Source organism: Hyperolius riggenbachi, chromosome 2 (genome assembly GCF_040937935.1).
Source record: "Hyperolius riggenbachi isolate aHypRig1 chromosome 2, aHypRig1.pri, whole genome shotgun sequence".
NCBI classification, from domain to species: Eukaryota; Metazoa; Chordata; class Amphibia; order Anura; family Hyperoliidae; genus Hyperolius; species Hyperolius riggenbachi.
Genome location: NC_090647.1, coordinates 467,541,306 through 467,568,985, shown reverse-complemented (window position 1 = coordinate 467,568,985; position 27,680 = coordinate 467,541,306). Strand labels below are relative to the sequence as shown.

The 27,680-nt window shown below is 44.2% G+C and overlaps 1 protein-coding gene and 1 long non-coding RNA gene across 7 annotated transcripts in view; one reads left to right on the top strand and one right to left on the bottom strand.

The window, feature by feature from the left end:
* Positions 1–27,680, bottom strand: part of PITPNM3 (PITPNM family member 3) — a 913,937-nt gene that overhangs the window by 593,922 nt on the left and 292,335 nt on the right. Inside the window, exon 1 of one of the 6 annotated variants that reach the window (XM_068270200.1) lies at positions 15,855–15,955. The exons of 3 other annotated variants lie outside the window; for them this stretch is intronic. Coding sequence is in view for 1 of the 3 variants with exons in the window: in XM_068270197.1 (XP_068126298.1) it covers positions 15,691–15,751 (61 nt within the window). In the remaining 2 variants the exon portion in view is untranslated. 2 more of the 6 variants (XM_068270207.1, XM_068270197.1) reach the window with 2 other exon arrangements.
* On the top strand, positions 15,964–17,025 carry LOC137547050 (uncharacterized). Its single transcript, XR_011026446.1, has 2 exons — positions 15,964–16,267; positions 16,892–17,025. It is a non-coding gene; the product is annotated as an uncharacterized lncRNA (long non-coding RNA).

Sequence of the window (27,680 nt, the reverse complement as noted above, 5' to 3'; positions counted from 1 at the left end):
TCCCACTGATGTCACCAGGAGTGTACTGCGCAGACACAGACCATACTGGGCCTGCGCTGTGCGCTCTTGATGACATCAGCGGGATCGAGGACACGGCAACGCAGGCGCAGTGGTTTTCAGACTTTAAAGTCTGAAATTCCAGAAGTAAACCGGAGGCGGGGCCGGAGCATCGGTGAGTGGCTGCGCCAACACAGGATGTCTGCGGGGGACCGTTAGAAGCCCCGGCTAAGTTCAACTCATTTTCCCCTGACCCCCCCTACAGTATCCTTTTAAGACCTAAAATGGCCTTAAAATATTACTATTAGCATCTTTTTACTGATTAATGTGAAAATGAGGTAAAATCCATTTTTCCATTAGTGGTCCAATTTGAGCAAAGCTAATTTGATTCACACATTGCTATTTGCTACTAAATTGATAAAAGCAAAGATCCTGCCGTGCTAATGAGCTAATGTGTCAGTATTAAGTTGTGTGGACAGTTTCTCAGATTTTTCTACCTCTGCTTTCCTCCATCATTGGCATAAGGCAAACGTCATTAAGCCAAAGTTTTTTCATTTCAAATAAGTCCTATTTATGTGTGTCCTAAATTCTCAACTGTATGATTTCAACAGAGTTCCTAAACCTTTTGTATGGAAGTGTACGCTTCCCTCCCCCATCCCCCACCCCCGCTGACTGCTATTTTTGCCATTTTCTGAAAACGTAGGTACTTGTAACGGTTGGGTGCTGCAACTCAGACGTCTGACTATAGGTGATCTGCAGTATCACCAATAATACAGACACTATACCTGATTATGTGGTGATCTGCAGTGTATTAGTGCAACCGTAACTTTAATAGTAGAGAGGAACTTTACCAGAGGAGCTGGTAAAGTACTATCAGTACACTGCCTGTATATACTAGCACAGACCTTTCCAAAAGGCTGGGAAAGGTACAAACAGTGAGAGAATAGGAAAATACAGACTAGTCCTTCACCAGAGGGGCTGGCCAGGTACTAGTAGTGAACGTGACTGTATAGACTTGATCAGACCTTTCCAGAGGAGCTGGAAAGGTGCTATCAGTCACTAATGGAGCAATAACAAACTATCTCCCCAGAGAAACTGGTGAGACAATAGCACCTCACCAGTGGCGAGGGCCCACTGGTGAGTAGAGAGGTCAGACAGGCTAGGTTCAGCAACAGAGAGGTAAGTATCAGTACAGAATCGTGAGACAGAAGAGTAATCAGTAATCAGGCAGAGTTCAGCAACTAATCAGATAGGAAGAAGAACAGAAGCGTTAAGCAGGAAGCAAGGTCAGAGGTATAGCCAGAATCATACACAGGTAATCAAATACAATATAACAACAATACTAGTCTTGGTGTGAAGTCCTTGGTTTCAGCTTGGTTACAACACCTGGCACTAATCTAAGGTCTGAGCGCTAATACAAAGTATTCACGACAGCAGACAGGGAACGAATGAAGACTGGAGGCTTAAGAAGCGGAGGCATACTACCAGCCACTCCCATCACGGAATCTGCCAATCGGCGCAGCGAGAGTCATCAGTGACGTCAGCTGACGCGCCTTCTGCCCGCATAAAGGTCCTGTCTCCGTGCGCCCGCGCGAGAGAGAAACCCTATGAGCTGAAGAGAACATCGTTCACGACGTGCTAGACACCAATGGAGAGAGAGGCGGCTGCAGACCCCTCCCCCCTGCGAGTCAGCAGCCGCCAGATCCATGCTTGTTACAGTGTCTAACAGGTAAGCAGGTAAGCAAGAGAAGCGCTTCGAACACTTTGGCTTTTTTACATTGGCACTGTGATTGGCCTGAGGAAGTGGGCTCAAACCCACAAAACATATTGCCCGTGCAAATAACAAACTACTTTTTACTCCACCTCTCTAGTGTCATGGGTGAGGTAAGCCACTTCCTCGTGTTTTTTCTTTTACAGTGCTTTTAATTAAGTTGTATTACTCCTGGGTGCCTCTTCCCTGTTGTACTGCAGGTAAGAGGCACATAAAGTTGCTAAAGTAAAATATAATGTTCAGAGAATAATCTAGCAGTGCATTCCTCTGACCTAGATTTCATCAAAAGGATCAAAGACAGAAATTGGTGTCAGAAAGAGAGAGAGGACAATCATACAAGAGTGAGGATCAATATTTCAGGATACAGTGAAACCAATTCATTTAATAATAAACTATTTGATTTCAGTCTGGCAATTTGAAGTACAAGACTGACCCACTTCTAAGACCAGACATACAGTATTGATAGCACTGCCAGTGATCAGATAAAGTCTGACCTGGAAAATGTAGACTCTCTCTATCTGGAATCTGAACCTGAATTTGGCTGGTGGAAACATGCCAGCACTGACTTTTCTAACTGCAATTCAATAAATACGCACTGATAAATCATCTCCACTTGACTTACATTGTGGTCTAATACTGCCTTTAAACTATTTCATTGGGGTTGAGAATTCATTTAAAACTGATTAACTCCTGACTCTAAACCACAAATGTTGTGGCTGCAACTACTAACATGATAGTAAAATTATCTGGCTGAGGTTTATTTAACAGCCTCATAATGACATGAGAAGCAGGACTTGGAAAAACCATTAAGTTTAAAGAAGCAATTCACAGGTGGGCAATTAGGTGGGATAGCACTATTTTATGGTCACTTAATTAGCCCTTAAGGAATGGATTAAAAATGACTACATTACCGCTTTTCAAGAAGAGACCCAAACATGGTAAAATGGTAAAATTTGACACTGAACATGCATAAGCTAAAGAAATTTACAACTAGAATAAGGGGCATATTCACAAAAGCCTGTTAAAACTGCCACGCATAGTTTGCGTACAGCAATTTTACTGATACTAGAACAACTTGTGTTGCGCAAGTAGCGCAACCTCCCGCATTACCTAGATAACGTTTGCATGGGTAGTGTGCTGCGCTACACAAATAGCACACTACTAACACAATAATTTCCTAGATAACACGGGTTGTGCTAAGCGCGCAATGCTTGCTACATCAGTGGCATAAGTACTGGTAAAATTGCCCTGCGCTGACTACGCAAGCAGCTTAAAGAGGAACTCCAATGAAAATAATGTAATAAAAAAAGTGCTTCATTTTTACCATAATTATGTATAAATGATTTAAGCAGTGTTTGCTCATTGTAAAATCTTTCCTCTCCCAGATTCACATTCTGACATGTATTACATGGTGACATTTTTACTGTGGGCAGGTTATGTACCTGTTTCTAGCTGTTCTGGCCTTGCAGACAGTTGTAAACAGCCATTTCCTGTCTGTGAACAATGTTACATTGTGGCAGTTTGCCCAGAGTACCGTACGGTACCAGAGCCTCTTGTGGGAGGGGTTTCAGCACAAAATCAGTCAAACAGCGCCCCCTGATGGTCTGTTTGTGAAAATCATTATATTTCTCATGTAAAAGGGGGTATCAGCTACTGATTGGGATAAAGTTAAATTCTTGGTCGGAGTTTCTCTTTAAACAGGCTTTTTATGAATACTGTATGCCCCAAAATTCCATCCTACAAGTCCTAATGGCAGCGGTTAGTTTTGTTTTGCACATTTATCATTCATCTCACGACTTAACCAAACACAACAACCCTCAAGCTCAATTTTCTTTAGATTACAATATGCCTTGCATTGAGCAGTAAACTCCTGATTTTGATTTTCTATTTCTTGATATGTACTAACTAAGTTAACGATCGCAGTGTTTGGATAAGTTCACACTCTATATGTTGCGTAACACCTGCACTACAATGTGAGCATAACACAACATACAGTCTGCACGTTAAAGCGGACCTGAGCTTCCTCTCTGCTCTAACAGCATAATAACCTTTAAAGAAAAACATTTATTTGATACAGCTGCTACAAAACCTGAAATAAATCGGCATTGTATCTACTTCCTGCTTTCATGAAAGCAGACATAGGGTTAGCATCCTGTGTTTACAAATTAGCAGCTCTGCTGTGGCGCAGGAGATTGACCTTAAAATCCCCCCCCCCCCCACACACACACACACACACTACACACGCACCTAACCTTCATGCTCTTCACCCCCGCAGTAAATCCGCTGCAAAAAAAAAATCGATACATATTTGCCCCACCATAGACTTCTATACAATAAATAGCGAGCGCCTCCCTATTATGAAAACCCTAAATCTTCCCTCCAATTCCTAACCTTAAAGAGAATCTGTAACTAAAAAAGATCCCCTGTGGGGTACTCACCTCAGTAGGGGAAAGCCTCTAGATCCGATCGAGGCTTCCCCATCCTCCTGTGTCCCGCAGCGATCTTGTTGTGCCCCTCCGAACAACAGGGATGTAAATGTTTACTTTCCCAGCTCCAGTGCAGGCGCAGTAGTGGCTCTCCGCTCGGAAATAGGTGGAAATAGCCGATCTCGGTCGGTCCGCTATACTGCGCAGGCGCAAGTTTCCTGCATCCTGCACCGGCGTAGTAGAGCGGACCCGACAGAGATTGCCTATTTTCACCCATTTCCGAGCGGAGAGCCGCAACAGCTCCCCCGCTGGAACAGGGAAAGGTAAATATTGCACAGCCTGACAAATTGTGGGCTGTGTGTTCCATGGGCTGCAGCAGAGACCGCCGTGGTACACAGGAGGGCAAGGGAAGGCTCGATAGGATACAGAGGATTTCCCCTACCGAAGTGAGTACCCCCAGAGGACCTTTATTCGTTACAGAGTCTCTTTAAACTCCCCCCATCATGCCTAACTTTAACCTTCCATGCAAATGAGGGAAAAGGGGAAAAAGATGAGAAAGCATGTATGCCCAAAAAAGCCACTCTGTGTGGTCACTTTATTTTCATATCAAAAAATTAAAGTGCATACCTAGACAAACATCCATAAAAAAGTTGTCAGATCTGTCAATTCTTTAAAGAGACTACGTAACAAAAATTGCATCCTGTTTTTTATCATCCTACAAGTTCCAAAAGCTATTCTAATGTGTTCTGGCTTACTGCAGCACTTTGTACTATCACAGTCTCTGTAATAAATCAACTTATCTCTCTCTTGTCAGACTTGTCAGCCTGTGCCTGGAAGGCTGCCAAGTTCTTCAGTGTTGTGGTTCTGCTATGAACTCCCCCTTCCAGGCCCCTCTATGCACACTGCCTGTGTATTATTTAGATTAGAGCAGCTTCTCTCTTCTCTCTTATCTTTTACAAGCTGGATAAATCGTCCTCTGAGCTGGCTGGGCTTTCACATAGTGAGGAATTACAGACAAGGGCAAAGCTGTTTGCAGGAAGAAAAGAGCAGCCTGAAACTTCAGTGCATGAGAGATGCAGGGGGAAAGAAACACACAAATGATCTCTTGAGATTCAAAAGGAAGGCTGTATACAGCCTGCTTGTGTATGGATGTATTTTCTATGTGTGGACATACTGTACATCAACCTACTTCCTGTTTTGGTGGCCATTTTGTTTGTTTATAAACAAACTTTTTAAAACTGTTTTTAACCACTTTTAATGCGGCAGGGAGCGGCGAAATTGTGACAGAGGGTAATAGGAGATGTTCCCTAACGCACTGGTATGTTTACTTTTGTGTGATTTTAACAATACAGATTCTCTTTAAAAACAATTCAAGGCCGGCCCACACTCCACGCCAAACACACCCCGTCCCACAGCTAAAATATTCTGTCGAAGACAGGCCACTACACCCTATGAAGCATTCCAGGCACATTATGGGATAAGCAGGGGCTAACAGTAAGACAAAGCCAGCAAGTCCTTTTGCAGCAAAAACGGCTGAGCAAAGTGAAACAAAGAAGTCACTGCAGTCAAAGCGGTACACACTCCTAGCAAAAGTGCCGGCATCAGAGGCTGTGAGGCAGAAAATGGATCACACTGTCGCTCTCAACAAGGCAACACATTCGCAGTTGTTAGAGGTTGTGATTATAAGTATTTTGCCTTCAGCATGCAGAGTCACATTCAGTTAGCATATAACATGGGTGGATGCGTGTAACATAACACCATTCACAAAGGTGCTGTCTCTCACTCAGATGCTTCACTGCAGGTCTCCAAAGGATGTCAGATGTAGCTGAGTATTCACATTCACAGCGCTATAGATAAGCAGCCATTAAGCTCTGCTGGCAGAAGGACGCTGTATGAAGCGGCGTGTATGGCATTCCACGTGGTGCCAGTGAGGACACGCCTACATGTTTCGCTTGGACCAATCTTAAGCTTCCTCAGGGCGGAAGTGATCTCCCAGAGGTGCATTGCGTTGCGTTGCCCCTCTTATACATGGTTGCCGCTTCTCCCAATCTTAGGCCAGCCATGCATATAACTACTTTGTATAGAGGGGTTGCCATCTAGTGGCAGAACTACTAATTGCGCTAAAGAACATCTTACATAAAGACATATTGCATTCATTCTAGTCTACGGCTCTTTACAGCATGAGAGGGAGGAAAGAACCAACTGAGAAAAATTCCCCAATGTTTTTACAAATAACTTTTCAAAGAAAAATCCACATTTAGGCCACCAGGAGCCCTCGAGCCAAGGTTATACATCCAAGCAGCCCCACGTTGGAGGAGTAGCTTTTCAAAACTTCCTCCAAGGATATTAGGTTTGACTACCTGGATAACCTTGGCTCTCAGGCCCAGCACCTCCCCTGCATGGAAATCCTGAAAGTGTTCTGCCAGAGGCGACACCTGTTTCCCACTTGTGATATTAGATAGATATTAGATATTAGATATATGTTCCCCCAATCTAGTTTTAAAGGGGCGTGTGGACACGCCTATATACATATTTCTATATGGACAGGTGACCTGATAGATAATTCCCTGAAATTCACAATTACAGAACATCTGAATAAAAAAACGTTTCCTTCCATCTTGTGACTCAAAACTGTGTGTTCTGTCAAAAAATGGACATATAGTACAACAACCACACCTGAACATCCCTTTTGGAGGAGGTCTCCTCTCCAACCAATTAACTGTAACCTTCCCCCACACATCTAACCTTAAACCACTCCCATACCACGCCTAAGCCTAACCATGCACTCCCCCCCCCCCCCCCCCCGAACCTATCATTAAAAATACCCTCCCCATGCATGACCTTAACCCTTTCCCCCCAAACACACACCTAACCTTAATGCCCCCACCATAAATCCGGCACAAAAAAACCCTGCAAATTGTTTGCACCGCATAGGCTTGCAAACAATTATTGGTAATAGTATGAAATTTAATATCGAGCATCAAGCCCACTATAAAAACTGCAGCTACAACTAGCGGGCACCTATGGCGGTGCCCATGCTTCAGAGATTTGCTGGTGTATATATGCAAAACAGTATTTCCCCGCACAGATTCATAGGTTGGTCTACAAGTTGCACGAGGGTCCATTTAACTAGAGAAACTCAAATACAGAGGGTAATGCAAGCATTTTATACACACGTACTAAAGCTAAGAAGGTTAATTGAATTTGTTCCTCGTCTGACTGCAGTTACACTTTAATTATACAGCCTCTGCACGCTATACTTGCTCTGACAAGCAGAATAAAGCTATTACTGCCCTGCAAGAAGACATGGCGGAATGACCAGCAGCATCAAAAAGCCTGATCCCGGGCCCAGCGGGGGTGCCCTTGTCAACACTGTGTAACATCTCTATCACAAGAGATTCCCTTTAAGGGTACTTATAAAATCACACAGTTCTCTCTGAAAACTTGCTAAAAGGCAGCATTAACAGTTAAAGGCTTATCATTTCAAGAGAGTGTGCCCAATGCCCGGGTTCACCTTTAGAGGGCAGAGGTAAGAAGAGACGAGCGGAGATTAAATATAGAACACAGCGCTTTGTAGCAAGACATCAGGATGTAAAGGGTTGTGCCAGATGAAAAGGATCCTCTTTACAATACAGCTGCCTTCTCTAGTGGAGAGGAAATGACAGATAGAGAGGACAGATTACATTGTTCCATCATAGGCAGAGCATTTCCAAGCGAGAGACGCAGGCAGAGGTGCTGCTGGAAGCAGCGAACGCTCGGGTGCAATTGGACAATAATACAGCGCACAGCTCTATTGGTGTGACGGGTTTTATTGCCACCCGCAGCCAGCATTAAAATATTTTATAATTTCTTTCCCCGTGGCCTGTTTCCCATTTGGCTCTTTTTCTATTAATCTTTCATTTTAATTAGTTATCCCCATGCTTCAGGGATCTCAGACAGTTAACGGTTGCGTTCCCGAGGTGTCGGCGGATACAGAGCTCCCAGCTCAGAAACCAATGATGAATTTGGGGGAGTAAATGCAGGGGAGCAGCCCCTGCCACCACAGGGGGGCCCGGAGCTGTAAGGGGGCCCAACTACTGCCTCACATCGTCCAATAAAGGGGTCCAGATCAGGTGTTTTGTGGCTAATCTTGAGTGTGGAGATTATGATGTTCTTATGACCCCTGCAAGATGGACCCACAGGTTGTGAGGGTCACCCGGGGTAGGAAATGGAATGGGTGTGATCATTGAGCAGTGTTGATTGCGAATTTTCGCCCAAGTCATTTTCGCATCGAAAATCCCGTTTTCGAATTCGGCAAATTTTCGCGAAAATGTTCAGAAATATTCACGTTTTCGACCAGCAGCGAAAATTACAGAAACTTCGCTGTATGCGGACACTTATGCCCTTATGCGGAAACATTTCCACAATAATCCGCTAAATATGCGCATGGGTAAACTACTACATGCGTACATTCCACCTTCCAATGTGGAATTGTATACGTATAGAAGGGCAATAATATTTCTGCGCGTGCGCAATGATCCATATAGACGCAGTTACCGCATGCGTAGTTGACTTCGCAATACATATGTCAACTACACGTAGTGGGTGAAGCTTCGCATAGCGGTACTACGACTAAGTGGAAATACGTATGCGATGAACTACAAAGTCAACGCGAAAATAACGGACATTATGCAAAAATTAACGCGAAAATATATTCGATCAAAAATTCGCCCGTCGAAAAGAAATTAGTGCTTTTTTCGTCGAAAATAATTTTTGCATTTTCGCTCATCACTGTCATTGGGTGGTCCCGTCAGAGTTTTGCTGGGGGCCTCATCCCTGGATGTACTGATCTGCATTATTGTGTCCATACATGGCATGGTACAAATTGTTCCTTTTTATTTTGATTTTTCCAATATATCAGATCGGAGTTTTATAAAAAAAAATACAGGATAACAGTTTACTTTTCTTGATAAAAAAATAAATAAAATAGGAATAATATATAATAATATATGAATATATATATTCATTCTTTTCCACTTCATTTGATTAGATTGTTTTGGTCGAATAAACAGGAAAATGAAATGCCTTTATTGTACTGTGTATGGGCACCATTAGAAGGTTTTTAAGACGTACTGATCTTGCAACATTTCACGAGACTCTGAACTATAAAGGTGGAAGTCAGACTGTATTCAATTACTGCAGAAGGATATCCATTTGTTTTCTCTGTGTCTCTTGAGCTTCTCACCCCAATGAAAGGCGTTGCGGAACCTTGGTCCTGCTCAGTGATCTGAAGTCTGACCTTTCCGACACACGAGCAGAGCTATTGCTCAGACACATAATGACCTCCGCTGCAGGTTAGGCTTTCTGCTTTAATACATTTCCCACTAATCGTATAACTTTAAAAAAAGGATTCAGCCCATCGGCTGCGTTTCCCCCTTCAGAGTAAAACCGTCATTTTTGGTCCATTTTACTGCATCACAAAACTGGCAGTGAATGGATCTTATTTAATAAATAGGAGCTGCTCATACTTGTCAGCCTGTAACGGATCCGTTGCGGTAAGTGGACTACACTTATTTGCTGTCTGCGATAATCCTGGACAAGCAAATGCATTTCCCATATAGCCATATGGTTGGAACGCATCTGTCCCGGACTCCAGCCAGACCACAGTGGACTATCGCAGTGGACACTACAGTGTCTGCTCCCGCTCAGGGCCGGTTCAAGTAACAATTGGGCCCTAGGGAAAAATTAGCCTGGGGGCCCCCCAACAGACAACCCCGACCAAAAAGCATCATTAGAGGCCCTTTGTTGCAGCCACATTTCCCTCCTGGGCCCATGAGCTGGCTGCTGACCCTCTCCCAATCACCTCCCAACTTAACAGACTCTGCAGAGTCCCTGGGGAGCAACAGCTAAGATGGGGGAGGGACACCTTGGGGGCCCCTACAGGCTCTGGGGCCCTGTGGCAATTGCCCATTTTTTCCTATGGTAGCTCCGGCCCTGCTCCCGCTGGCCATACACGGTCAGGTAGCAGATGGGAACCGAGCTTTATACAATGCAGGATTATATAGGTAAGTAGAAACAAGTATTGCATAATTACGGTGCATTGTCAATAGGTTTGGTGCAAGTTTTTTAGATGTTACAAATGCAAGTTTATTACAAGTTACACATTTCCAGGGCAAGGTTTACCATAAGACCCTGTAGGCCCGTGCCTACAGGCACCTGATGATGGAAAGGTGGCTTACTCCCTTCCCTCAAATGCCTCCTTCCTTCCTTATGCAGAGTCCTGATGAGATAGCAAATAAGAGATTACTCAAGCTGCTCTTGGCATTCAACTGACGAAATCTCCCTTTAGTCAGGGGCACCTCTAGCTACCTAATACTTGGGGACACCTCTAGCTACTTCATATCAAGGTTCTTTCAGCTACTTAATATTTGGGGGCAACTCTAGCTACTTAATGTTGAGGGTCCTTCTGGCTACCTAATACTAAGGGGTACCTGCAGCTACCTATGATGGGCAAGGTAAGTAAGGAAGAAGTGACAGCCAGCACCAGGGTCGGATTTATCATAAGGCACTGTAGGCACGTGCCTACAGGGGCCTGATGATGGAAAGGCGTCTCATTCCCTTCCCCTAGCATCTCCCTCCTTCCCTATGCTGAGTCCTGAGCGGCATTCCACTAATGAGATCTCCCTTCAGTCGGGGGCACCATGAGTTACTTAATACTGAGGGTTCCTCTTGCTACCTAATGCTAAGGGACACCTGTAGCCACCTATGACGGGCAAAGAAAGTAAGAGAGAGAGGTTCGGCAGGGGTTTGTGGGTTCCTGGAATGCAAAATGTAGGGTGCCAGAACATCTGTGCCTATAGGCTCCTGTGATGTAAATCCGGGCCTGGCCAGCACACTTGCGTGCGGCTCAGCGAGGGTTTGTAGATTCCTATAGGGCAAAGTCTAAGGGGCCAGGACATCTGTGCATATAGGCTCCTCTCCTCTGAGGTAAATCCGGGCCTGCATGTTTCAAAACACATGATGGATAACCCTGTTCTGACGCAGTAAGGAATCTACCATGTGTACAGGTGTGCCCCAGTTATAGCATGCTTAAACTCTTGTGACACCGAAGTCTGACCGATCCCTGAGCTCATTGTTCTCCTCCTCACTCTGCCCATCAGAAGTCACTCCATCATGTGCTGTGTTTTATCCCTCCTTCCCCCTCCATAGCAACAGACACATTACTAGACTTGCCTGTGATGCGAGTGTCTGCTGGAATCAGGGTGTTACCATCACCTGGTAATATTTGCCCTGGTAAAGGGGCGCGGAGTGTGAATCAGGTAAAAAGGGCGCAGGAACCCTTATGGAAAAAAAAGTACCGCCATAGGCGCCTATGATAAAAGCCGTGATTAGTGGCAAATAAATGGAATTTTGGGCGCAGGCGCCTGATCTGCTATCAGGCACCAGCGGACACAGAAATTTACGTTTTTTTGCAGCAAATCGCAGCTGTGGCTAACAAGTTAAATTTAAATATCTGCACCCAAAGGCGCCCGATAGAATCGTGGGTGTCAGGGGTTTGCGGAAATGCAAATTGTGGCATTGCATAACAGGTGCACCACATAGCATTGCGAAGTGTGTTCACCACCAAGGGGGGGGGGGAGGGTCTTAGGATTAGGCACCACCAGGGGAGGGTTCAGTGTGAGAGCAGTGTTAGATTTAGCTATAGAAAAATATTGGTAAACATTACCGATATTTTACAATGGAATCCAGCAGTAGATTATTGCTAATTGTAGCAATAGTCTACTAGCAGCAATCCCCTGCACCCTTTTTTCCAGTCGCCTTTATTTCATGTATGCCCCTAAGTGGCCAAGCAATTTCTTATACTGTATCTCTTTTATTTTTAGAAGGGCATACACTTTGTCCTGGGTGCTTAGTGTGGTTATAAATCCTATATAGGTATTCATTTAAACGCTGAACCTTGACTAACTTTGAAAGGAATCTGAAGTAAAAATTAACTTATGACGTAATGATTTCTGTGTGTAGTCCAGCTAAGAACTAGAACATTACTAGTACAGATATAATTCTCATATTGTTTTCAGTACAGGAAGAGTTAAGAAACTTCAGTTTTTATCTATGCAAAACAGCTTCACTGAGCTCTCTGAGTAATTTAGAGAGAGAGCAGTGCTATTTTCTGAAGCCCTTACCTCAACCCCTCTCTCACTGTTTCTTGTTTAAAGTGGATCCGAGATGAAAAACTAACTATAACAAGTAACTTGTCTATATATCTTATCTAAAGTTTTAGATAGTTTACACAACAAATCTAGTTGCAAACAGCTTTAATAGATTATTTCTTCCTGTGATACAATGACAGCAGCCATGTTTTTTGTAAACATTACACAGAGGCAGGCTTATCTGTATCTTGAGCACTAAGCCTGTGAAAAAAAACTAATCCCCCCTCCTCCCTCCTCCCCTCTGCCTCTGAAATCAATGGCTAGTAACACCTCCTCCTCCTCCTGCCCAGACTGAGCTCCCATGAGCCCTTGCTACTGCCAAGGCTCTCTGAAAACCTGTGGGCGTGGTTTATTTAGTTTATAGGGAATTAGAGTATTGAAATAAAAACAAAAACGTATTTGGCTTGAGGAATGCCCTATAAACAATAGGAAAGGAACACAATTATGCAATGAGTAAAAGTTCACCTCGGATCCACTTTGGTTTTTCTGCCAGGATTTTCAAAGGGTCATTAGCTCTGCACTGTTTCATTATATAAAATGCAGAGTATAACGTGTAAACGGCAAATATTAGAGACTGATGCAATGTTGTGGAAAAACAGCTATATAACTGAAAATAAAAATATGAGACTCTTTTCTTTGCTAGTAATGTTCTATTAATTATCCCTACTACACATACAATTCATTATAGCATACGTTTTTTTCCCCCCTGTTTCAGTGTCTCTTTAATCTTTGTGTTCATTCTCCTGTCTTCCTTGAAAACTTTTTTTCTCTGGAGCAAGGCATACTTCAATTACACTGAGAATAACTCTGTAACTGACAGTCAGCTTTAACAGATCTGATTCCTGCTGCTCTGTCGTCCCAACCTCACGCTGATCATTTTGTTTAATTGAATCCACAGACTATGCTGCCGTGTTATATAATCAGAATGATCTTTGAAACTGATTCATGTTTTCTGCTTTGAGGCTGCTTCCACACAGGGACGTTACAGGTGCACGTTAGTGCAGCCTGTAACGCTCCCCCAACGCACAGCAATGTAACACAAGTGGGCTGTTCACACTGCCCACGTTGCGTTACATGTAACGCTGCACGTTGTAGTGAAAGTGCAGCATGCTGTGCGTTCTAGCGGCTTTAGCCGCGTTAGACTGTTTGCACATGCTCAGTGGGGGGCGGAGAGGAGGCGGGGAGATGCCGCCACAGTAGCCGCGCACATGGCTACTTAATATGCACTGCACTGGCGGCCGCTGATAGGCCGGCAGGACCACGTGATGCGGAGTGTCTCGCTCTGCATCATGTGGTCCCGCCGGCCAATCAGCGCCACCCTGGAAAACTTTATGCGGATAGAGCCGCCTAACGCGGCTCACTCTACCGTCCTCTCCCGCACCACCATGCGTTGCGTTAGGGGCACGTTATGCGACCATAACGTCCCCTAAAACGCAACGTCTTGGTGTGTAAGTAGCCTCAGTGGAAGGTGCATCCTTTTAAAATTGAAATATTTCCTCATCTCTCATTTCGCCTTTATTTCAACTGTTAACAGTCCACACATGCTGTATTTTTACATCACATGCTGATCATGGTGAATATGATGTCATTATGACATGACACAGGTGAGTACATGCAAAAAGGAGCCCTGGAAATGTGAGTGCCCAAAATAGCCGCTAGTAGAATATCAGTATATTTACTGATATTCTAGTATTTTGCAGTGCAAATTCCAATCAAATATTCCGGTAAAATATTGTTAAATGATACCGGTATTTTAACCCTATTCTCATACAGAACCCTCCCTTTACCAGTTCCTAACCCTAACTATCCCTCCTCCATTGCCTCCACAACTTTAACAACACCCCTTGCTGATGCCCCTTGAAACTTTGTCTTTAACCTCTTGTGGACCACAGGTTTTCACCCCCCTAGTGACCAGGCAATTTTTTACAATTCAGCACTGAGCAGCTTTAACAAATTATTGCGCAGTCATACAACTTAGCACCCAAATGAATCTGACTTCCTTTTCTTGCCACCAACAGAGCTTTCTGATTACTACTGCAATCTGTTTTTTTTTTAAATTAATTTAAAACATTTTTTTTTATAAAGTAAGCAATTTTTTTTCCTATTTTCCCTCCCCCCCCGAGATCTTACCATGTCAAACACCTCTCATCAGTCTATGGGATGGACTGGATTGTGCGCCTCTCCTGGGGACAGCTTAGTGACAGAGCAGTCCCCTGTACATCGCTGCGGTAGATCGCACCGCTGTACAAAATTATTTTTCTATTTACAGCCTGCCAGGTCCGATCTCGGCTGGCAGGCTGTTCATAGCCATCTCCCCGTTCCTCCTGCAGGGAACGCGCAAGTGTGCACTCCTTCCCTACTAATTTCGCACATCCCGAGATCATTTGCCCGTGCGCGATTGAGGAACAACAGAGCCACACTGCGGCCACCATCCTGCGTTAGGCAGAGTGGTTAAAGTTTCAGTACATAACCAGAAGAACTGAGTACAAGAAGCCAGTTTTCAGGATGCGACTATTAAGAAAATTGCAGCCTATAGCAATGACAGTGAATGACAGAGGAAGTGGCTATTGTCTCAGTTCTTCATATTATTATTATGTTATTTATTTCACATTAGCTAACAAAGGCGCTGCTTCACACATATAAACAAGCTCTGCCACTGAGTCCTTTAGGCTGATCTAGAAAAACATTTGCCCTGGAGAGGGACTTTATTCGATAATGTGCTAGCCAAAGGAGAAGAAAATGTCATGTGGGCTAGATGGTTAAAAGTTACCGTATTTCTTGGAATATAAGATGCTCCGGTATATAAGATGCACCTAGGTTTAGGGCAAAAATCAGGAAAAAAAAAACCTCTTAACCTAGGTGCATCTAAGGTACAGGGGTAACCCATGGACCATTCCCTCTAAACTGTCTTTATCTGAGCTACACTGCCCAGGTACACTAACCACTGCTACACCACACTACACATCCATAACCCCTGCTGCCCGCACCAAGTACGCTACACATCCGTAACCCCTGCTGTCACTACCAACTACACTACACTATACATCCGTAACCCTTGCTGTCACCACCAACTACACTACACTGCACTAACCCCTGCTGCCACCACCAACTACACTACACTATACATCCATAACCCTTGCTGTCACCACCAACTACACTACACTGCACTAACCCCTGCTGCCACCACCAACTACACTAAACTATACATCCGTAACCCTTGCTGTCACCACCAACTACACTACACTAACCCCTGCTGCCACCACCAACTACACTACAGTACATTTCATTAACCCGTGAAACATCTCACCTGATCCTGCTGCTACGATCCTCTCCTCTTCCGTTTCACTCATCCAAAGGGGTGCCATCATTCAGGATGAAGTGCTTCAGGATCCCAGTCGCCATGCTACCTCTTTGCCACAGCCTCCATCTGTAGACTGCAGCCTTCCATTACACATGCCACCACCATCCTACCTGGTTACAATGTCCTCCTCGGCACTTCCTGGTTACAGTTACTCTACGATGTGACCTGCGGTGGACATGACCCCAGCACATATGGGCCACAGCTCACACAGCAGAGGAACTGTAACCAGGAAGTGCTGAGGATGCTGTAACCAGGGAGGATGGCAAAAGCAGCACATGTACAATGGAAGGCTGCAGTCTACAAATGGAGACTGTGGTGAAAAGGAGTGTGGCGTCTGGGATCCTCAAGAGCGTCATCCTGAATGATGTTGCCCTCAGATGACCAGAGAGAGACAGAGGAGGAGAGGAGCAATAATTATACACCAGCGGCCACAATACCGTATCTTCAAAATATAAGACACACCCACTTTTCCCCCCTAGTTTTGGACAAGAAAAAGTGTGCGTCTTCAATTCCCCAAAATACGGTATTTCTCTGAAACTTAGAACTTGCAGCTGAATGTTTAACAAAGTATTTCTGCACATATCTCTCCTCATTCAGCCCTGAAGGTTTTATTTTCAGATCAAGGTTAGCCACTGCTGAACAGAAGTGCAAATCTCAGTATCATTTAAAAAACAAAACATTACAATGTCATCACATTGACATATTTAAATAAAGTCAGTGTATTGCTAAGGACACATTTTGCATTACATTGATGGTTTACCCCCTAGTATTACCCACTTTGTCTGGGCAATGTGAGCTGTAATTTATATGCAAACAAGGATTTTAGCTTATACAGGGTAACTGCTCTCAGTTCAATATATAGATACAGTATATGGGAGAATATTAATATTCAGAGCAAGTCATTATCTTATCTTCAGGATGACAGGCATCAGGAGGTGATGAGAAAGTTCAAACTTTAATAATGGTTAAAGGATACATTTGACTTTAATTTTCTTCTGTAATTAGGATTGTAAAATTACCGCTCTAATAATGAACAGTTATGTAATTGCATACCATGTTATAATTCAGGTATCTTCATGTATTGTTTGAAACCCTGTGGGTAGGTTAAATGCTATTCATGCTAAAATGTAGCTTTTATCATTTAAAGGGAACCTGACAAACGGTGCCCGGATACTAGATACCCGTGGGATAGAGGCACTACTATTGACCTGAGGAAGCGGCATAAGCCGTGAAACGCGTTGTCTTTGTGCACCAATAAAAACCAATATCTTTTACTACAAACTTCCATTAGTTTTACTTCCGACAAGGGGACACCTTTAAGTTAGGACCGCACCTTTTTATTATTGCTGTTGTCTCTGCCATATAAAGCATATACTTACTACAAAACCTTGCCCGGGCGCCTCCTAACCCTCCTAAAACCTGAAGTGAGAGGGATATGGAGGCTGCCATGTTTATTTCCCTTTTAAACAATACTAATTGCAGTGCTGATGATCTATTTAGCTGCAGTGTCTTAATCACACACATGAAACAAGTATACAGCGAATTATGTCAGATTTTTGTCAGAAACATCTGATTTGCATGCTTGTCTATAGCTAAAAGAATAAGAAGCATAGGATTAGCAGTACTGTCAGGCAAGGATCAGAGCTGGATTGAAGTTAGACATTAGAAACGTTCAGAGCAGGTTGAGGTTAGTCATTGGCAAGGAAAACTGAAGAGGGAAGAACAATGTTTGAAATCAGAACGTGTCTGCTTGTTTTGCTCGGAATTGGTTTTAGCATCACAGGGCAGCTCACAAAGATAAGTTACAGTAGAGACATAACGTAAGAACAGTGCACAACATTAAGTTACAGCAGAAATATACAGGCCAAACTCCAAACTCGCCAAACTCACTGTGTAACGCACCGCAAACAGCTGTTTGTGTAGTGAAGGCCATGCTGGACTGGTACACACCATGGCGAGAGTGCAGGCTGTGGCGGTTTTCAAGCCCATATGGTCGCCGGGCTGTGGTAGCTCAATGATAGAACAACAGTGACTGTCCAGCTGATCAAATTTGGTCTGTCCACAAAGAAGCAACAACCTTTTTATCGTGGGTGTGGGTGTGGGTGTGGGTGTGGGTGTGGGTGTGGGTGTGGGTGTGCCCCCCCCCCCCCCCGAGACACTCATATAGCCGGTGGTCATTGCTTCATTGTGATATGCAAGCCCCTTCACAGTGGCAAGGTAACGATCACGAAGGGGAATTGACACATGTACATGCCTTTTGTTTTGTTGTTGCAGCTGCAGTGCAGCCAGAACAATTAGGCAAGCATGTACACGCACCAGAAAAATTATTATAGCGGCCTTAAAAATTCAGGAATACAGAGTCCTGGACCCTGTTGGCAGTCAAGTGGCATGCAGGCAGAGATGCTGTGTGGGGACCTAATTAGTCTTGGGGCAGGTAGTCACATGGCGTGCAGGCAGAGATGCTGTGTGTGGGGACTGACTTAGTCTTCGGGCGGACAGTAGCCCTCCGGGATCCATGCCTCATTCAATTTGATAAAGGTGAAGTACTGGACACTTTTGTGACTTAGGCGACTTCTCTTCTCAGTGACAATGCCTCCAGCTGCGCTGAAGGTCCTTTCTGACAGGACGCTTGAGGCAGGGCAAGACAGAAGTTGGATGGCAAATTGGGACAGCTCTGGCCACAGGTCAAGCCTGCGCACACAGTAGTCCATCGCTGCTCATACTGTTGATGGTTCTTTCTCTACCATTGTTAAAGAAAGTGTACTGCCGGGGAGTCAGAGTTCGATTCCGGTCCGGAGTTGGAGCATGAGAAACGGCTACCACCACACATCCAAGGAAGGCAGCAGGCATGGCATGCAAGTCCCGAGGTAGTGACAAAAAAAAAAACAATACAGGAGGACTTTCGAGGCCCTGCTGAATATGACACTAATCGACTTTACTACCTTTAACGAGAATCTGTTATGGAGGGCAAGTCTGCCATCCATTCAAGTGAAAGGTATGCACTGACTGCCAGGTATAATACAATGTGCAGTCACAGATGCAGTGAAAGGTATGCAGTGACTGGTATTACAATACAATGTGCAGCTATCACACAGGTGCAGTTAACAGGTATGCTCGGAGTGGTAAATCACACAGCGTGCGGTCACACAGGTACTGTGAACAATTATGCAATGACTGGTATTACAAATGTGCACTTGTCACACACACACACACACACACACACACACACACACACACACACACACACACACACACACACACACACAGGTACCGGACAGGTACAGTGACACTGCGTGCGCTGCACTGAAGGGAACAACAGGTAGGTATATGCAGTGATGGGTATTATAATGTGCACCTGTCACACACAGACAGGTACCGGACAGGCACAGTGACACTGCGTGATCTCACGAAGGTAGGTGGGTGCACTATGAACAACAGGTAGGTATATGAAGTGATGGGTATTACAAATCTGCACCTGGCACAGTAGTAATTACCACCAAGGGGCCAAAGGCCAGCTGCGGACTGACTGACAGGGCTGTATATAATGCAAGTGGGCCACATAAAAAAAAAATATAGATCACAACAAGATTAGCTCTCAAAAGAGCTGTTGAGGGGTGCTTTTTTAGCAATAAGAATCAGCAAGGAGCAAGCTAACAAGCCTACAAGAGCCTAACTAAGCTTTCCCTATAGGTCTCTGCACAGCAGCTCTCCCTTCTCTAATTACTGCAGGCACACGAGTGAGTCCAATGCCTGACGCTGCCTGCCTTTTGTAAAGGAGGGGGGGGGGCTCCAGGAGGGAGTGTAGTCTGATTGGCTACAATGTGCCTGCTGACTGTGATGTAGAGGGTCAAAGTTAACCCTCATGATGCACTATGGGGGCAAATCGAACTTCCGGAAAAGTTTGCGGTTCTCTGCGATCGTGAACCCCGGAAGTTCGCCGGTTCCCGTTCGCTAGCGAACCGTTCAGGCCATCTCTAATCACTTGATCTCCTACTAGAGATAACTTAGGGAGTTGCTCTTGATTTATCCTTTGCACTACTTCATATCCATTTAGAAGAAATTTTCAGTTAGTCTGCTAACCTGCTATTTTTGTTCTACTCCTTGCAGAAACCTATTGATCACCCACTGCTCCTCCTCAGATAACTCAATTATTATGATTTATTGGATTTATATAGCACCAACAAATTATGCAACACTGTACAATAAATAAGATTACAGACAATGATAACGGGGTGATCGACAACACAATACAGGTAATAATCAATAAGATACACAATGCCACATCATACACTAGTAGTAATAAGAAAAGGGGATACATGGCAATGACTGCAAGCCAGATAACTAGAGATTAAGGTGCTGGGGGGGTGGCCCTGGGTTGCCTAATAGCAATTAGTGTGTGACGGCTGGGGTGGGAGGGATGGATGGGAGCACTTTGGTGTCTCAGCCTTGGGTGCTGGAGGACCTTGTCCCGGCTCTTGTGTTTATAGAGCACAATCAAGTATGATACACAAAGAGAGAGGGCCATGCCAAAGGCTTACAATCTAGAGGGAGGGGGGTTGACACGAAAGGAGGGCGTTGCATCGAGAGGTTATCGACAGAGAGAGTTAAAGCAGTGGTGAGTTTTGAGGGCTGGTTTAAAGGTGTTGAAGGAGGGAGCAAACCTGATGGGCAGTGGGAGAAAGTTCCACAGGATGGAGGCAGCTCTAGTGAAGTCCTGTAGTCGTGCATGGGAGTGTGAGATGCGTGGGGTGGTTAGGAGAAGGTTGTTGGAGTTTTGGAGGTTGTTAGAATTTTGTCAAGTCAATGAAAACTACTTGTAACGATTGTGGAACTTTCTCCGTGATCAGCGCACAACGCGTGCGCTGACACAGCGGAAATCCTCCACAAGCGTATATTTGCAGGCACCCAGCAAAAGGTGCTACGCACCTGTAGAGGGAAATTCCTGTTGGCAGATGGCGCTGGGGAGTGCAGAGGAACCAATCCTCTGTACCTCCACAAGTGCCAGACAGGAATTGTACGAAGCGCAGAACGCAATCGCAAGAGAGGCGATTGCGAATGAGATTGAGCAAAGGGACAGGTTGTATGTGTGTGCGCCAATCCAGTCGCCACCCCGCGACCGCGCACACACAACAGCAGATATGAAATAGGAACGCGATCGCGAGAGGTGCGATCGCCAGACGTGACACAAGGCAGATCAGAATAGAATACGAGGGTAGCAAAGGCACAGCAAATAATACAATAAGGAGATACGGAAAATAACAAACGCTAGCTAACCGCGAACACCGCACTCATTCGCAACAGTGCACGCGGTTATGCGCGGCCTCCACGTGATAAGCACAATAGAGACAAGCACGCCTAACTAACCATCGACAGACAAACATGAAACAGAGGACGCGAGCGCTTGCTTAACGGTTACCTCACCGAGCCTCCAGCAAGCGTAGCAGACAAGACAGACACACGAAAACAGGGACAAGCGAGAGATAGGATTCACAGCACTAGCGAAAAGTGGCTAGCGCGATCAAGGTACTGAGTAGCAGAACAGAAGGATCCCCAGCGCTAGCGAAAAGTAGCTAGCGCGATCCCAGAAGACAGAACAGAAGGATCCCCAGCGCTAGCAAAAAGTAGCTAGCGCGATCCCAGGAGACAGAACAGAAGAGATAGCTGGTAGCAACCGCTGCACCAGCTATACTCCAAGAACAGAGATCAGAACCATTTCCTGTCGACCACCTTTGGGACAGGATAATGGCAACAGGCAAGACAAGACAGAACAGGCAATACAGATAATACAACCTGACTGGGCTAGAAGGGGAGCCTAAAGCAACCCCCAGGAATTAACTATACTAGATAGCAATGGCTGACACTCCAGCAGTGTCCATCAGGAACAGACCATGGAAAGGAAATGACCAGCAAAGCCTTCTGGGAAACATAAAGCTCTTATAGTGCCAGTCATCAAAGAAGGCAGGTAGGGGATTTGCATAACGAATGTATGCAAATTCCCCAGCAAGAGAACAGACCAGAAACTTGCAATGGAAAGACAGGTCTCTGTTCCAGAGACCTGCAGCCCACAGACTAGAGGAATGGACAAACAGCTGTCTACCTGTGCAGCCAGCTGAGCGGATCATCACACTACTGCTCCCTTCTGTCCCAAATTTTCCAAAACTGTCCAAAATGTACTAGAAGTTTATTAATCAGCCATGCAGGGATCAAGTAATCCCTATAAGATTAAATCGATGTGATCAAATCCATCAAAAGATCAGCCCTCTGTTATGGGTTGGCCACCTCAATTCATTGTACATACTGTATTTATATTGGTCTAGAATCTAAATAAAATAGAGCTGGTTCCAAAAACAAATTACTTTTCGTTTTCTAATGTAGGAGATTGTCCTATTTGCATATTATTCCTTAGCTAAACAAACCACGATAATATTATATTGGCTATATCCAAAGAACTAAGCAGCTTTGCTGTAAGAAAAAGAAGAATGAAAATATCCGTGCCTGGAATTATAAAAAGAAAAAAAACATTTTTTAATGCCAGCTAACAAGCAGCCAGAGCTGCAATTCCTCTTTTAGGGCTGGAACCCACAAGGGCGATTTTTTGAGCGTTTAGGGAGCGTTTGAAAACGCTAGCGTTTTGTAAAAACGCGCAGCTAATGTAAATGGATGGGGCAACTTCCACTGGAGCGATTGCGATTCCGAAAATCGCAAACGCAGGACATGCATATAAGTATGTAATCGCTGGCGTAATCGCTCATCAAAACTTGCACTGAGCGATTTTGCAAGCGTTTTGAAGTTACTGCACACTGTAACAAAATTAAAATTCATTGAAAGGACCAATCAGACTTTATAACGCTAATCGCAACACAATCGCTGGAAAATCGCTTACAAACTGCTCATACAAAACGCTAGCGATTGTGATTAGCGATAGCGTTTTGTAGTGGGTTCCAGGCCTGAGGTCTGGTTTCCATGAATGAGAGAGATAGCTGTTAGAGGACAGCTTTCTGCTCCAGAAATTCGGCAGTGATTGAAAAGCTGATCAAAACTCAGACTTTTGTCAACTGTTGTTGTACACTCTGCAATTGGCTGGCATCGAAAGCTGAATGGGTGCAGATGAGAATAAAACTGTAGTTGTAAATTGTCCTTCGCCCACTACAGCCCTCCGATCTATCCCTCACCAGTTCACTGGCTTGTCTTTTAGTAGATTGATTGGGGTGTAATTTGTAAGGAATTTCTTTCTTTTTTTATCCTATAATTGCATTTGTAATATTTATGTGTTGTATTATAAAGGGTAACTCTGCTTGTTAAAGCGGACATGAACTCAGAACTTCCTCTCTGCTTTAAAAGATAAGAAACAGCATATTAACCTTTAAAGAAAAAAAAATTCACAGCTGATACAATAAATCTGAAGTATGTCTACTTCCTGCATTCATGTAAACAGACATTGGGCTTGATTCAGTAAACGGTGCTAACCCAGTTAGCACGCCTAAGGACTTTGGGCGTGATAACTAGGGTGCTAACTGGGTTAGCACCGTTTACTAAATTTACATCGCGCGCAAAGTCCCACACTGAAAACTTTGTGTGCGCACATCGCGGTGTGCGCAAAATGTCGCATCGCGGTGCGACGAAAACGGTGCGTTGATGCGCCTATAAGATCGAATTGGGTGCGACTTTAACGTCACATGGTGTGACGTTAAGGTCGCACCCAATGCGACCTTATAGGCGCATCGGGTGCGCTGTTTTCGCGGTGCGCGTGCAAAAATTTGCGCGTGGGACTGTGCGCGCGATGTAAATTTAGTAATGGGTGCTAACCCAGTTAGCACCCTAGTTATCACGCCTAAAGTCTTTAGATGTGAATTTATCATGCCTAAACTAACTTTAGGCGTGCTAACACTTAGCACGGTTTACTGAATCGAGCCCACAAGGTTAACCACTTCACCCCCAATGGTTTTTTTACTCTAACGGACCAGAGCAATTTTCACCTGTCAGTGCTCCTCCCTTTTATTCCCTAATAACTTTATTAGTACTTATCACAAGAAAATGATCTATACCTCGTTTTTTTCACCACCAATTAGGCTTTCTGTGGGTAGTACATTTTGCTGATAATTTTTTTATTAAAAATGCGTTTTAATGGGAAAAACCAAAAAAAAAATGAAAAAAAATCATTATTTCTCAGTTTTCAGCCATTATACTTTTAAAATGAAACATTCTCCTGTGCCTAAAACAAACATATTTTATTTGCCCAGTTGTCCCGATTATTAAACTGTTTAAATTATGTCCCTATCACAATGTATGGCGACAATATATTATTTTGAAATATAGGTGTTATTTTTCTGTTCTGTTTTTTTCTTCCTTCTGGCCACAATTACAAGCCCCTATACAATAAATTAAAATTAATTTCCCCCCATAAAATATAGATTAAAAAAGGCAACTATTTATTTATTTATTTGAAGCTGATTTTTTTTTTACAAGTGTTTTTTTTTTTTTGGGGGGGGGGGGGGGGGGTTGGAAGTGTAATTTCATCAATTTTATTAATAGTTTGTATGTACTTGTGTATGTATGTACTTTGTACCTGTAATATACTTTTTGGCCACAAGATGGGGCTAGTGAACACTCTCCCATATAGGAAGTGACCACTTTTCTTTTTTTTTACACTTTATTAAATTGTTACAGTTTCCTGTTTTTGTGAATGGAGGTGGCTGCTGTTCACGGTCGCGTCCATTCACTCCAGGCAGTGCGATTAGGTAGAGGACCGTTCGGTCCTCTTCCCCAATCACCCAGCACGGGAACCCGACGGAAACGGCGGTGATAGCGGCGCGAACACGTGCGGAGCGGCGGCGGGAATGCGCGACGTATTAAAACGTCATGTTGCCATTAACAGGCAAAAGCATGACGTTTTAATACGTTAGTTTGACGGTAAATGGTTAAAGGAGTGAGCCAAGCTGCAAAAAAAAAAAAAAGATGCACTTACCTGGGGCTTCCTCCAGCTCGTGGAGAACTACTGTGCCTGCGCAGTACTGTCCTGATGACATCGGAGAGACCACGTGACCGCGCGGTGGAGCGCAGAAGAAGCCGACCCGGAACCCGACCTAGTGAGGTCGGCTGTGCCAGCGGAGAAGCCCGGGAGCCACCGGAGCTGCGGCAAGGGAACAGGACGGCTGCCTCGGGCTGGAGGAAGCCCCAGATAAGTGGATCTTTTTTTTTTTTTTTGTAGTAGCTTGGCTGTATCCTTTAATATCCTGTTTTTACAAATTAGCTGCCGAGGCAGCCAGAAATCCTGAGTTGACACAGCTGAGAGATCAAATTACAGTTGTGATTAAACACAAATGGCGGGAATTAGAACGGCTAGACTCTCTAAATACATACAGCGCATTTATCTCCGTTTTCCTTCTGTCCTGTGCAAAAGTTCAGGTCCACTTTAATATCTCTGCACAGAAAACTTTAAAGGACACCTGACCTGAGAATGGACGTGGACGCTGCCATATTTATTTCCTTTTAAACAATACCAGTTGATCGTCTGTCCTGCTGATCCTCTGCCTCTAATACTTTTAGGGCCGCATGATACGACGTCTCCTCCTGAGGCCCCCAGCAACCCCCCCCCCCCCCCCCCCGCTGCCCTCCCTCTCCATCACCTGGAGCAGGACTTTGCACGCAGGCTTGGCAGCACTATCTGGGACTTTCGGTAGGTTGGACATCATTCCATTCTACCCATATGCATGAGCCTTAGCCCTGGAGGCCTACATCGCCAGCATCACTGGACATTTTGCCGGGTGTAACACACACTGGAGCACCTTGCTGATTGTGTCACAGCTGATGTATATCGTTACATCTAGGACTCTCAAGCTTCTGTCTGTGAAGACTACTGAGTGGTGAGAGACCGTGGTAACACATCATTACCTATGCTGCTTTAATGGATCTGGCTGCTGCATTACACTGTGCTTATGCATACTGACGACCAGCTTGCTGCTTTGCTTTTTCAATCTGGCTTTGGATGCTAATTTGATCACTGCTGCTGTGGAAAGTCCCACTCCTTACAGGTCCCATCCCATTTATGTGAGCTCACTCTTGGTACACAATTGGCCAGTTAGATGTGTGAGTGGTGGCGTGATGTGGGTCTGCATGAGGAGAGGGCCATCTCATGTTATTTTTATTATTTTCATGGAACAGATTTTTGAATAAAATTGCATTATATACCTTTTATAATTACGATTTTTAGTGTTTATTTGGACAGTACCGTGAGCACCAGTAGAAGCTTTTTCTCCAATTTGTTGTGTACTCTAATACTTTTAGGCTGGTTTCACAGTGGGACGTTAAAGTCCCACGTTACAGCAGCCAGTAACGCAGCCTAACTCACAGCACTGTAAAATCAATGTGCTGTTCACAGTGCACACGTTGTGTTAGGGTAGAACGCTGCACGGTAAATGAAAGTGCAGCATGCTGAACGTTATACCCCTATAGAGCTGCGTTAGATTGTTTGCACATGCTCAGTGACTAGCCACATGGCTAATTAATATTCACTGCACTGTGGTGACTCGTGGTGGGACTCTTAGTGTTGTCCATATCATGAACAAATCGTTCATTTGATCCTAATCTGCTTCCCTAGTAAAATGATTCAAATGATTTGGTTCAAAGATCCGGATCTTTTCAATGATCCGATTCGAATGATCCGAATCCTTAAAAAGATCCGGACTTCCCATCACTATCCTGGAGCTGCTGCTTTGAGAGCTGCATAACGCAGCTCAGTCTGACGTCCAACTTCAACACCGCCACACGTTGCATTAGGGGCACGTTATGCGACCTTAACGTCCCCTAAAACGCAACGTCTTGGTGTGAAAGTAGCCATAGACTGTGGAAGTTCTGAGTTCAGGTCCGCTTTAACAAGCAGAGTTACCCTTTATAATACAACACATCAATATTATAAATGCTATTATAGGAAAAAAATAAAAGAAATTCCTTACAAATTACACCCCAATCAATCTACTAAAAGACTTATTCTATGTGCCTTCATCAAATTGTTCAGCCAGCCCATTTGAGTGAACTGCCACTTATATACCCAGCTTTGTTCTCATCCAGCAAGCCATGCCCAGTCTTTCAGCTACAGCCACACACTTAATTATGTCATTTCATTTTGTTCTACCAAGCAGAACATGAGAAAGGGCAGCGCGCTGACATGCTGCCATTGTCAAGGTCTAAATCCTGATTGGCTTGCGCTTTAACAGATATTAGGGATGTGAAACTTTAAATTAGATTGGAATTTATAAAGCAAGATTGCATAACCTCCTTAAAGTGTTTTATAGACCAGTGTTCTAACAAAAAGCTATAACTTCTGTTTTCCAAGTGAACTCCACTAAACCATGCATGAAATTTGACATAACTGCCAACAGCTAACGTCTGGGTCGAGGTAAGTCAGGGCTTAATTTAAAGAGAAACCGTAACCAAGAATTGAACATCATCTCAATCAGTATACTGATACTGATACTCCCTTTCCCATGTGAAATCTTTTCCTTTTCACAAACAGATCATCAAGCCTCTGTATGGCTGATATTGTGGTGAAACCCCTCCCACAGAGTGATGTCAGGACCATGGTTCTGGCATCACACTGTAGGAGCCTTGAAGCATTGTGGGTAAATAACTGTTTACAGATGTTTCCAACTACCAAAAAGGCAATCTCCTTCCTGCCAGCAGTAAAAATGTCACCATGTGATAAATGTCAGAATGTAAATCAGGGAGAGGAAGGATTTTACAATGGGCAAACACTTTTTAAATCATGTATACATAATTAATGAAGCACTTTTTTATTACATTATTTTCACAGGAGTTCCTCTTTAAAGGATACCCGAAGTGACATGTGACATGATGAGATAGACATGTGTATGTACAGTGCCTAACACAAATAACTATGCTGTGATCCTTTTTTTCTTTCTCTGCCTGAAATAGTTAAA